A 13,914-nucleotide genomic window follows, 5' to 3' on the forward strand; every position below is an offset into this window, starting at 1 on the left:
AGGTCTGCGTCTTTATTCCTGTCCTGCCCCTAGGTTCTTCATGACTTTTTTTTTTTTTAGATTCCATATATATGTATTAGCATACGGTATTTGTTTTTCTCTTTCTGAATTACTTCACTGTGTATGACAGACTCTAGGTCCATCCACCTCACTACAAATAACTCAATTTCGTTTCTTTTTATGGCTGAGTAATATTCCATTGTATATATGTGCCACATCTTCTTTATCCATTCATCTGTCGATGGACACTTAGGTTGCTTCCATGTCCTGGCTATTGTAACTAGAGCTGCAATGAACATTGTGGTACATGACTCTTTTTGAATTATGGTTTTCTCAGGGTATATGCCCAGTAGTGGGATGGCTGGGTCGTATGGTAGTTCTATTTTTAGTTTTTTAAGGAACCTCCATACTGTTCTCCATAGTGGCTGTATCAATTTACATTCCCACCAACAGTGCAAGAGGGTTCCCTTTTCTCCACACCCTCTCCAGCATTTATTGTTTCTAGATTTTTTGATGATGGCTATTCTGACTTTTGTGAGATGATATCTCATTGTAGTTTTGATTTGCATTTCTCTAATGATTAATGATGTTGAGCATTCTTTCATGTGTTTGTTGGCAATCTGTATATCTTCTTTGGAGAAATGTCTGTTTAGGTCTTCTGCCCATTTTTGGATTGGGTTGTTTGTTTTTTTTTTGATATTGAGCTGCATGAGCTGCTTGTAAATTTTGGAGATTAATCCTTTGTCAGTTGCTTCATTTGCAAATATTTTCTCCCATTCTGAGGGTTGTCTTTTCGTCTTGTTTATGGTTTCCTTTGCTGTGCAAAAGCTTTTAAGTTTCATTAGGTCCTGAGCTTCACTTTTATCCTTAGAACTTTTTACCACTTAGCATGCTCTGAATTCTCTTGTTTATTTCTGTCTCCTACCATTGGAATGGAAGCTTCATGAGGACAGACGCTTTTCTTGTTCACTGATAGAACCTCAGCTTCTAGAGCCCTGCCTGGCAAATAACAGGCATGTAGTTATTTGTGAATAAATGAATGGCTGTTATTGTTATCTAGATGACCTAAAGCTAACACTGCTCTTTTATTCACTCATCAAGTATTTGATCATCTATTATGTGTCCTGCACTAAGGAAATAGAATGTGGAGGAATACCCAGAGAGTTTCCAGTCTAATATGGAAGAATAATTAATAAATAGATATAAAATAACAGCAGTGTAAGAATCAAGATTGGGAAGTATATGGACTTGTGAGAACAAATGATAAGGGGGAAATGACCTAGCTGAAGTCACAAAGCCGAGGAAGCCATGGTAGGCTTTCCCTAGAAACAATGACTGATGTGAGATCAAGACAAAGAGAAGAGGGGGTTAATTGGGCAAAGTGGCTATGGTGGCAGCTGGTGTAGGTGGGCAGCTAGTGGGGAGAGCAGGTGCAAGGACCCTGTGGTAGAGGGAACAAAGGAGTTCAAGAAACTGAATGGAATAGGAGGAGGCTTGAGGAGGGAGCATGGAAGGAGAGAAGGATGGAGGTTTGTTAATTATGTCTCTTTATTCCACTTAATTAAGAACATTTAAAAAATCCGACTTTATTTGGTAGAGATCTCCATCCTGATCTCTAAATTGATTTCAAATTGCTACCTAATTCATATGTACTTAGACTCTATCTTCATAGTCATCATATTAGATGCATCTAAAAGAAAAAGAGAAATGAGGAAATGAATACGTGCTCTGGTAAAGAAAAAAAAATTGGCTTTGTTGACTTGTATTTAAAAACCCCTTGATTGACCAGAATGTCTAAGGAATGGGACTTTCTGATTAATTTAGTTTTCATTGCTGTTGTTGTTAACTGAGGCTTAAGAATAAAATTATTTTGCTTAAATCCTTTTAGAAAGTCTTTAAAAATAATTTTAGCCCCTTTCCTGCCATTTTAAGAAGATTGTGTCACAAAGATTGGGTGGGACGTATAGCGTGCACTTTTATACATATGTTTAAGGTCTACAAGCCTTTGACTGCAATGTGCTTATCCTCACTAACCCCAAATGACTGTTTCTCATCTCCACAAACGTCTGTTCCTCCACAGTCATGATATAAGAAAAGGGGGAAATAAAAGTTGGTTTGTATGACAGCATTTGGGGACTGCAATTTGGTGGCTAGACACCTTCCTTACTGGGTCTGTCCCTGCTGGAGAAATGAGGGTATTCCAACAAATTTACCAGGTAAGGGAGGCCTAAACAGATCTTTTGTCTGGACTCTGGGGTTTAGAACAAATTTCTGGTCCTTTTCGTGTTTTAATAAAAGTGAGCCCTAGATTAATCTGCTTCGTCCTTTCTGGTTAAAGGACACAAATACTGTCCTTCGTGGCAGGTTGTTTTTTTTGTGTGTGGTACGCGGGCCTCTCCCGTTGAGGAGCACAGGCTCCGGACGCGCAGAGCTCAGCGGCCATGGCTCCCGGGCCCAGCCGCTCCGCGGCACATGGGATCTTCGCGGACCGGGGCACGAACCCGTGTCCCCTGCATTGGCAGGCGGACTCTCAACCACTGCGCCACCAGGGAAGCCCCCTTCATGGCAGTTTTGTTTTGACCTGATCCAGAGTCACATACCGCATTTAGTTGTCACTCTTTAGTCTCCTTTAATCTGGAACACTTCCTCAGTGTTTCTTTGTCTTTCATGGCCTTGACATTTTTGAAAAGTTTAAGGCAGGTAATTTGAGAATGCCCGTCAACTTGGGTTTGTCTGAGTGTTTCATCTTGTTAGGTCCACATTATGTATGCACTTGGGGCAGGACTCCCACAGAAGTTGTGTGTCCTTAGTGCTGTGTATCTTGTACATGAGGCACATGTGTCAGTTTGTATCACTCAGTTTGTGTCAGTTTGAGTTAACAACACTCAGAGTGTTGTTAACTTTGATCACTTGACTGAGGATGTGTCTGCCCTACTTCCCTACTGTAAATATTCCTTTTTACTTTCTGTAAATAAATAGGGAAGGACAGAGTTTAAGAATAAGTAAGTATTTTGTTCCCCAACTGACTGTCACAGATGGTTTTAGCATCCATTGCTGATTCTTGCCTAAATCCATCATTATTATGATGGTTGAAAATAGTGATTTTCTAACTCTGTAATTTTCCCGTATTTATTAATTGTTACTCTAAGATGAAGTTTTTCCTTTTCCTCCTTTATTTATATGTGTATTTAGTGTCGGTTTGACTCCCGGAATTGGGTTTTTTAAAAAGTCACTGTAGTATGTATGATATGTTACTGTCTTTATTCCATTTTGTGTTGTCCCAGGTTTGGCCAGTGGGAGTCCTGAGACATTGAGTCCTTTATCAGAGTTTTCTGTATAAATGATATAAAAAATCGATAATAGAGGTACAGAGAGTAACACGGGAGCAAGAAGCCAGAGAGGTGAATTCTGCTGGTCAGGAAGGGCTTCAGTGAGGAAGTGGTATTTGAGGTGAGCTTTGAAAAAGTGGTCAGATTTTTACAGGATTGGAGATGAGGCAGAGTGGAAACGGTGAACTGTCTGAACAGAGGAAGGCCTAACAGCTGGTATTCAGCAAGTAATACAGTGGGTCTGGGTCGTGAAGGGGAAGTGGAAATGGAACAGAAAACCCTCTGCACTTGGTTTGCTTCGAGCATCTTCTGTGCCGGTCTCACTGCTTGGTATTTCCTCCCTGACTCTACCCCTGCTGTTTCGCTAAGGGGAGGATGAAGTGTGAGGCAGGAGGGGATTACAAGTAGTGAAAACAGCATGAGCCCAAAGCCCCGTTCGAGTGCTCCCTTCTCTGGGAAGCCTTTTCCGGATCCCTAATAAGAATTAACCACCCTCCTCTCATCCACTCCCAGGGCACTTTGTACCTTCGTGTTAACAAATCTGTTCTGTCTTGTACTGGTTCTATTTGTGGATTCGTCTTCCCCCTGTAAAGCATGAACACATGTTAATCACTTCCCACCTCTTCCCAGTACTCAGTGCAAATGCTCAACAAGTATTTCTTGAATATGTGTGAGAGAGAGGAGAGAGGATAGGTTGGAGTTGGTTGGGGGAGGCTCTGGATGTCATTTTCAGGGGTCGGGCTTGCCCCACAGGCAGTGATGAACCTTGGTGCTTTGGACCAGTGCAGGGCTGCTGGGAGCTGTGATGTCTGAGGATATGGTGGAAGGGGGGGCTGCAAGGTACCCATGAGTGGTCCTGGAGAATGCCGAGCCACAGTGAGACAGCCAGGAAGGGCAGAGGCATGGAAGCAAATAGTTATCACCTCACGAACCTGGGCACTCATTTGAATGTAGGAATTGAAAGAAAAACAAGGAATTGAGGTTGCAAGACTGGGTGATTAGGAGACTGGCAGAAGTCTCTCACCAAAATGGGATCCCAGGGCCAAGTACAGAAGAGGTAAGGAGTTCAGCATCGTCCCATCTGATCCTCAGCCAAGACACTCCCTGAATTCAAACAATATGTGTTGTTGAAAATTTTTTATTATTTCAAATATGGTAAGAAATAAAATATTGTCTCTACTTGAGGCACAAAAACTGACGTGGGTGTAATGGACATTTTTCTTTTGGCTTTGGTAACGGTTTCATTAAAAATGGATGCTAGTAACTGCTTTTCTAACTTTGAAGCATGGCCCTGTGAGAAGAGCTTACCGTGAAAGAAATAGTCGTCAGCTTTCTTCTGGCTCCTCTGTCCTCTCCTGCCCCTTCCTAACAACGGAAAATTTGCTTTGCACCTGCTCCAACTGGGCTCTAAGTGCTAAGCATCTTGCAAGCCCAGAAAATTGTAGTATCAAATCTCAGCCCCAACTGTGAGGCAGCACTATATTCCCGAACCCCCGCTGAGAGGCGTTGCTTTCCCAATTCCCCAGGGAAGAGTTCTTTCTCCCTTGGCCCCTTTTCAGGCTTGAACTCCGACCTAAACCCTCTTTTTAGCTTCCAGCGTGCATTGCTCTGGGTGCTGGCCCTGACCTGGCCTTGCATCCTCCACTCCACTCTGGGCTCATCAGCAGGTCAGCCCTGGGTAGCCCTGGGGTTACCGGAATGCCCAGTTCCAACAATGAGCGTATTCATCCAAGGAGAGGCAATGGACTTTCTAATCTGTTATAGTCCATTGCTTTTTCCCCCAGAAACAAATGCTAAAGGAACCTCGGATATATTATCGGTGATTTGGTAAATATACTTAATCATTGCCTAATATTCATGAAGTCACTGTCATTCACACCTTCCTTCATAAATTAAATGCTTTGTTATAACTCATGACTTACTTTAAGAGGGATATTCTTATTTCACTGCTAGGAACTGTGAAATGTTTTAAAATAATGCCATATTCAGGAAAACTCTTGGAAGAATTTCAAATAAAAATAGCCAACAGTAATTAAATAGGTGTATAACATTCTAACTGGCCTTAGTGTATGGTTTTAAAGGGAAAGAAAAAACAATGCCGACAGAGACTATAATTTTTGTCTTTATATTTTCCTCTTAGGTTTTTCAGACAGACCGAAGTCATTAAAAATCGTCCTTAACCCTCAAAGCCACAAAAAAGAAGCTACTCAGATCTATTATGAGAAGGTTGAACCACTGTTGAAGATTGCGGGAATAAAGACGGATGTAACAGGTAAGTATTTTCAGAATATAATTTCACCTCTAAAAAAAATCATACTTGAGGAAGCAAAATAACCTTGAGTTTGCTCGAGTCCAATTTAGGAAGCTACTTGTAATATCTAAAGCTTGTTTTTGTGCTTCGATAACTTACTGCAGCCAGCTCCAGGATTGTAATTCAATTATTTTGTTTTCTTTTAATTGTGTTATTTTTATTAGAATATCAGTATTTTCTCTTTAAACCTTTTTTCAGACTTTAAAAATTATTAGGTGTCATTTTTAAGGGGGCTGCACACGGTTTGATACCTTCATTGAGATGTTGGCTATTTAAACATTATCTCTGCAGTTCAGCAGCAATTGATTTTTGTTCACTTAAATGTTTGATGTCTTTCCATGGAATCCTTCATTAGGTGGTTTTTGTTCTGACTCTGACCCCTGCTGGTTAGGTCAAAACTAAGCACTTAACTGCTGATTTTAGATGAATTTAGAGAAGCCAGAAGCTTAAATTCATTGTCTAAAATAAGAAGGGTGCTTAGGTTTGTGCCCAGGAAGACAGAAATTTGCTAATGCTAAAGTTCATATAAAGAAGATTAGTAAAATTCTTTTCAGCTTTTAAAATTTGGTGACCAGATTCCTTTGTCTCCTTGAGACTCTTATGTTTCCCACGGGGGTGGGGTGAGGAGGGTTGACGTTATCGTGAATCACACCCTCAGTTCTTCTGGTTTTACTTCTGTGTAGCTTCATTAACACACAGTGTAAATTTGTAGTAAATTTTAATTGATGAAGAATATTGCATAATAAGCCTACTCAGGATACAAGGCCAGAATGTACTTGGAATCTCCCAGTCCCAGTCATAAGTTCCTAGGGAAGGGATTCAGAGTGACCTGGCTTTGCTCTGCTGTCACCAGGGGAGATGGGTCTCACAACGTAAATAAGGTTTATAAACCTACATCTCATGACTTGATGGATGGGGTAGAAGGAAATTCCTTTAAACAAAAAAAGCAGCAACAATAATCTTTTGGAGAAGGTCATCCACCCCAAAAGGCATCTACTACAATGAAGGTTGGAGAGAAACTACCATGAAAAACTCAAGAGGAGTTTCTGAATTAAAATAAAATTGTAGTGAAGGAGTTAATCTTTCATCTTTGTGGCTTTTGTCTTACTTGGAGGTGATTTATAAGAAAAAGAAACGATTCAGATCTATTGTTGCTTTCCCTGAAGATTTTCAAGGATTGGAAGAAGGAAAAGTTTGAAGTTCATATTAGGATGAACCAGTTAAAAGTTGAATAAACTTATTGGTGAATGCAATAATATTTAATTGTTTTTTCATTGATTTAGTATCCAAAACAGTTTTACATGGATATTACTACATATCATTCAGTTCAAGAAACTCTTGTTGAATGCTTTGTGTTAAACACTATGCACCATGCAAGATGGATAAGTTCTACTACCTGCTCTTGAGTGACCGTTAATTTATTAGGGATTAAAATAGATATTTAAAGTAGATATAATTGGGATATACATAAAGGAATTATGGTGTCTCAGGGGTCTTATTTGTTTTGATCAGAAGACCCAAGAAAAGAATTTGAAATGGACAGTTTTAGAAAGTCAGAGAAGGCAAATAATGGTTTACTGTTATAGTAAATATACATATTTACTATATATATATAGCAGAAAAGAAAAGTGAGAGAAGGCAGGCACGCTAGCAGCACATACAAGTGGGTGTGGCTGTGTGTGCTGTACCCAGTGTTTTGGTAGTTCTTCCATAACGTTGGCTTTATCTTAAATATGGTCCTTTCTATCATCGTAAAATGGTGCCAATGAGTTCAGTTCTTCTTTATTCAAATCTAGTGAGATGGGGAGAGGTATGTATATGCAAGAGATTCAACACGTTTTAATCCTGAACAAGGATTAAAATTTTTTTCCTATCAGTTTGACTGTCCTGATGTAGTACATATACCCCACCTGGAGCACTTGCTGTCTTAAGCATCAAGACCCTTCCCATGGGATGAGGGTGGGACCCCCTTCTCCTAAAGGCTGAGGCCAACTGAACTGAAGTTGGGAAGGCTCCCGACAAAGCGCACAGGAGGAAGTCTGAGTCCAGATTAAGGATGAATCTTTATGCTACACTCAGGAGTTTATTCATCACGCATTGATTTGGAGGTGGTGTACATTTTTTATCATAGTGTTGTAATCTAGTTTGGCAAAGATGATTATGTCATCAGAATAAATATTGGAAGAGAAGAGGGGGAGATTGGAGGAAGGGAAACCAGCCTATGAGGCCTGAACTAAGGTAGAGGAGATGATAGGAATGTGCTTTCCTTCTTAAAACAAGTGTATTGGAGAGAAAAATGTTATGTTCTAGGACTTTTTTCCCCTGAATTTTAGATGTTTTTGCTTATTATGTTTAGTTTAAGATAAAATTAGAATATTACATAAATGTAAATATAGAATTTATTTACATATTTGTGCAGCATGGCTAATTATTAGCTGCCTAACACTCCTCCTACAGGCAAAATTATAAAATTGCATCTTTTGCTTATAAAACCATTTTGATATGTATATTGGCTAAATATTTATATTAAAAATGTCTCCTGTTTCATGTGAAGGACTGAATAAACATTTGGGTATCTGAAAAGTTTTAGAATCTTCCTGCTTATCTCACAGTATAGTTTTATAGTTTGAATAAGGTAGTATATTTAAAACTACCTTGTATACTATAAAGTACTATAAAAACATGGTCATAATGCAGTTGATTTCAGTTTCATAAATTATGTAACAGTAAGATTCAACTCAAACTTTGAAAAAGTATTTTCTATGAAAGAGTAAAGCAGAAAGAGTACATATTTTCTGCATGTCCAGTGTGACCATTGTTTTAACATATCTCCTGTGCACTGCCAAGTCCAAATGGAACATGAATTATGTAACAAATTCTGTATGATGATGAATTCATTAAGAGATAGTGCTGTATAAATGAGGCATGATGTAAAAATTATAGCTAGATGAATACATTATAATTTTTCTATACATTAAAAAAAAATGAATAGCAAACCCCCCACGAAAGAATCTGGTTAAAATGTGCACAGATAACCTGAGTAGACATTTTTCCAAATAAGATATGCCTGTAGCCAACTGGTACATAAAAAGGCACTCAGCATCACTAATCACCAGGGAAATGCAAATCAAATCACAATGAGGTATCACCTCACACCTGTCAGAATGGGTATTTTAAGGGCTTCCCTGGTGGCACGGTGGTTGAGAGTCCACCTGCCAATGCAGGGGACACGGGTTCGTGCCCCGGTCCGGGAAGATCCCACATGCCGCGGAGCGGCTGGGCCCATGAGTCATGGCTGCTGAGCCTGTGCGCCTGGAGCCTGTGCTCCGCAACGGGAGAGGCCACAACAGTGATAGGCCCGCGTACAGCCAAAAAAAAAGAATGGGTATTTTCAAAAAGGCCAGAAATAACAAGTGTCGGTGAGAATGTGGAGAAAAGGGAACCCTCATGCATTGTTGGTGGGAATGTAAATTGGTGCAGCCACTATGGAGGCCCCTCAAAAAATTAAAAATAGAACTACCATATGATCCAGCAATTCTACACTTCTGGGTATTTATCCAAAGGAAACAAAAACACTAACTCAAAACAGATATCTGTGCCCCATATTGATTGCAGCGTTATTTATAACAGCCAAGACATGGAATCAACCTAAGTGTCCATCAGTTGATGAATGGATACAGAAGATGTGGGGTGTGTGTGTGTGTGTGTGTGTGTATATATATATATATATATATATTTGCATGCCATACCACAGAATACTCTTCAGCTATGAAAAGGAAGGAAATCCTGCCATTTGGGACAGCATAAATGGACCTTGAGGACATTATGCTATGTGAAATGAGTCAGAGAAAGACAAATGTCATATGATCTCACTTATATGTGGAATATTTTTTGAAAATTCCCCCAAAGAAACCAGAACGTGTAGATACAGAGAACAGATTTCCAGAGGTTGGGGGACAGGGTGTCAGAAGAACTGGAAGAACCTAAAAAAAAGAGTTATTTATTCCTAGTAACTTGATATGTGAATCAAATGGCATATGATACCATTTCTTTCTCTTCCTCTCAGAGCAGACTTTCGGAATTACACTATTAAAGGTGTGAGAGGAATTTTGGACATCATAGATTCATATGATAATTCATAGAACGATAAAGTGAAAGAGTCAAGGCAGCAGAGAAATTAAACTGGAAAGAACTTTGGAGGCCATCTAGTTCATTTTCCCTCATGCGGTGGAGTGCAGTCACGTGACACTCTTGGTGGAAGAACACCCAGCCTCGGCCTGGGCACCCTGTGATGGAGTCAGTGTGTGCTGTTACTGGACAATACTGATGGATATTCTCAACTGGAGTTCAGGGTCATATTAGAAAAGAGCACCTCCTTTGTGCTAACTTACAAAAAGGTGCTCTTTCTTCTGGGCTGATGTAGCCCAAGGTCACCTCGCATGCTGAATAGGAGTACTGGCTGGATTGCAAACCTACCTGACCCTTTGCCAAATGCCTTTGTGCAAGACATAAACTGCAAGAACTTGTGAGCTGATGTTTGCCACCTTGTGACTTTCAGTGTTGACGTTATCTTTAGTAGTGACACAAAATAAATGAAATACGTGTTTTCCATGAGCCTTCAGGTATTTGAAAACAGATTTCATGTCTGCCCGTGATCTCTCTTGTTCAAGACAGGCAATTCCACCTCCTTCAGTCAATCTTGGTAGTAACAAAGTTGCTAGACCTTATCATGCTGATTATCATTATCGTGGTCAAAGACACTTCTCTGAATGTAGCCTTGATCTCTGCCAGCTCAGGGCCCATGGGAGTGCCTAGTCACCAGATAATTTTACCTCCTTTCTGACCCTGGGCTCATCTTATTTAACTTTTACAATGTCACTTAAAAAAATTACTGTTCTTGGATAATTTGCATCAGTGTATAGTCACATTTCACCTGCAAGATGAAAGGAAGAAATAGACTATTATTTCAAAATTTCTCCTAAGTAAAAATGGCATTCAGCTACAAGATAATTTTAAGGCTAATTTTGTTTTGGATTCGAAAAGCTTTACCAAAGTAAGCTTTGGAATAAAAGCGAGACTTGATAAACTGATTCTCAGCATAAATATTTCTTCCTAATATCCTTAATTATTTTTAATGTGTGTTTGTAAGGCATTTTATTATTTTGCTTTTTAAGGTTGCAACTACTTGCTGAAGTTATAGATGAATGATCACACAATCATTTACGATAACCTAAATTTATTAATATTAAATATTTCATTTTCTTGTAGCTTTCTTCTGAATAGAATTTAATAGAGAGAGGTTTTATTCATGTGAATGTTAACGGCATTTGAATAAGCTGTGGAAGAATTACAATGTAATGCTGCTGGATACAGAATGATTCTTTTAGACACCAAGACTGATAATTTTTAACAATATCTAAAAGCATTGTAGGAAAAGCTTGAACCATGCTGGCACCAGGGACAGACAGGCATGAAAGATTAATGTAATCTTGCATATAATGATGCACATTCTTACACAAAAACATCCATCTGCAGTGTCATGTCAGTCAGCAGAAACCTTTGATGGGTGGGTACAGCTGGGCTGTCTCTTCTGGCAAAGCTGCCCTAGAAAATGCTAAATGTGGTTGGGATGCTTGGTGCCATCTGCAGTGTGCCAGTTTATCCTGTCTTCTCTGGCATTTGCAACACTGCATAGGGCATCATGACTGTAGAGGCAGCAATAGGGAGTGACAGATTCATTTCCTCAGAGAATCTGGGCTCTGGTGGGCCTGTGTGCCACCCTTCTTGGCGTTGGGTCTGTTATCCTTGGTGTTGGCTTTGCTTCACATTTTCACATCCAACTCCTCCTCTTTTTAGTCTAGCAGTTCCAGACACACATTCTTCTAGTATGTAAATCTTACACTAACCTTTCAACTAATTTATTCATGTAAGGTTGCCAAAGTGATTTAACATTGACTATTTGGTGCCAGCTAATATGCCTTATTTTCAAAATACTGCTGCTCCTAGGCTTCTGATTTAAAGGAAATGTGTCTTATTTAGGGAACACTAAACAGACAGGCACCAAGATAAATTATCTAATGGGATATCCCCAAATGACTTATGTAGTTGGAACAAATATATGACCCTCTTTTACATAAAGCTGTAAAACATAACAGGCAAGTAACACTTAATCCTCTTTCCCATGATTAAAATATAAATATTCAAGAATAAATGTTGTTTTATGACCTGACCATATGTTTAGCATATTATTTTGCCAAACCAAGTTTAAAAGTGTAGATCATTTGTTTAAAACTTTCATCTTTTTCTGTGTGTTTTTTTTTCATATAGTAACAGAATATGAAGGGCATGCCATGTCACTGCTAAAAGAATGTGAACTACAGGGATTTGATGGGTAGGTTGTATTATTAATCTATTAATGTCATATGGCTTATGTTATTAAATGTTTTCATTAGTTTTTAGCCACATATTTGAGACTTACAATTTTTAAATGTTTGCGATGTATGTAATTAGGCTGTAGTTCATTTGTATCTGTGTAATAACAGTGCTGATAATGTACTATGGCATAGTCATCCACCTTGCAGGATCGGGCATAGGAAAGCAAAAGGAGGGTTATAAATATAAGTACTGAGAAATCACAGCGTATCACCTTATTCTTACCTAATGTGTATACATTTGCCTCTGTAGTCCTTAATTCTTGGCTTTAACCCTGTGAGTATATAGAAAAGCATTGATGGAACATATTATATTGATTGTGTGATATAACTATACTATGATCCTTTTTTGCAAATTTATTGATAGTATTAATAGCTACCCACTGGTTAATTTGGATATGATTGACTGAGTGTAAATATTCTGTAAAAACAAATATATATTTTTCAGGATGAAAAAATATGCTAATTTTACTTATCTTCTATAATTTAGTAGCTACCAAATAAGTATGTTATTCACAGTAGGCATTAGGAACTGTTGTTTGCAATACATTGCTGGTGTGTGTAGAAATTGTTCACTGGCATGCGAACATTAGAAACAAAGCAAGTGACATATACTTTAATTGACATTTTTAAAATTTAGGTGAATCAATTTGCTAAAGTGCTGGATTGATGTACAAGACTAAAAGCATATTATTTTAGGGAAGTTTTTTTTTGCAAGGGTGGACATTTCAGAGTTTTAAAAGGTGGCAGGTATGTGAATTATTTGTGTAACATGGTAGTGGGCAGGGGGGCAACAATACACTCACAATATCAGGAAGGGCATTTGGGTTTTTCAACTGAAATGAAAGGTTTTGCTCTTCCCGAAAAATTATTAGAATGTGTTAGAGAGGAAAGTGCTGCAATCAGAATTAGTAGGGTTGTTTTTCAGAAATGCTTAATATTTGTTAGTGAGAAAAGTATTATTGGATGAAGAAGAAAGTTTGGTAAATAAAACATAATTTTTCAAAAAGGAATTTATTGTTTTGGAATTTTTGAATTTTATTTATTTTTTTACACAGCAGGTTCTTATTAGTCATCCATTTTATATACATCAGTGTATACATGTCAATCCCAATTGCCCAATTCATCACACCACCCCCACCACGCCCCGCCACTTTCCCCCCTTGGTGTCCATACGTTTGTTTGCAAACCAGTTCATCTGTACCATTTTTCTAGGTTCCACATGTATGCTTTAATATACGATATTTGTTTTTCTCTTTCTGGCTTACTTCACTCTGTATGACAGTCTTTAGATCCATCCATGTATCTACAAATGACCCAATTTTGTTCCTTTTTATGGCTGAGTAATATTCCATTGTGTGTATGTACCACATCTTCCTTATCCATTCGTCTGTCCATGGGCATTTAGGTTGCTTCCATGACCTGGCTATTGTAAATAGTGCTGCAATGAACATTGGGATGCATGTGTCTTCTTGAATTATGGTTTTCTCTGGGTATATGCCCAGTAGTGGGATTGCTGGGTCATATGGTAATTCTATTTGTAGTTTTTTAAGGAACCTCCGTACTGTTCTCCACAGTGGCTGTATCAGTTTACATTCCCACCAACAGTGCAAGAGGGTTCCCTTTTCTCCACACCCTCTCGAGCATTTGAACTTAATTGAGGGGAGCAGATCTAGATGGCAGTGTTGTATACATACTGAGCAGGAAGAATATGAGGTAGGAGATTACTTCAGAGCTTTATACTTAGAGCTAGACAGATTGATTAATAGGCTACATTTAGGAAATTATCTTGCAAGTAGACAATTTAGGAAAAGTAACTGGGGGAATCATGCCTACCAGCTAC

The 13,914-nt window shown here is 38.7% G+C and overlaps 1 protein-coding gene across 1 annotated transcript in view; it reads left to right on the forward strand.

Annotated features, from left to right (window-relative positions):
• The window catches only part of CERKL (CERK like autophagy regulator), a 143,969-nt gene that overhangs the window by 103,779 nt on the left and 26,276 nt on the right, over positions 1-13,914 (forward strand). Inside the window, exons 3-4 of the mRNA XM_089916616.1 lie at positions 5,470-5,601; positions 11,968-12,031. Coding sequence (XP_089772742.1) covers positions 5,470-5,601; positions 11,968-12,031 — 196 coding nt within the window. The remainder of the gene's footprint in view (positions 1-5,469; positions 5,602-11,967; positions 12,032-13,914) is intronic.

The sequence above is a fragment of the Delphinapterus leucas genome, chromosome 8 (genome assembly GCF_059928025.1).
Source record: "Delphinapterus leucas isolate spDelLeu-1000000601 "Yukka" chromosome 8, BTC_Dleu_Yukka2, whole genome shotgun sequence".
In the NCBI taxonomy this organism is placed as follows: Eukaryota; Metazoa; Chordata; class Mammalia; order Artiodactyla; family Monodontidae; genus Delphinapterus; species Delphinapterus leucas.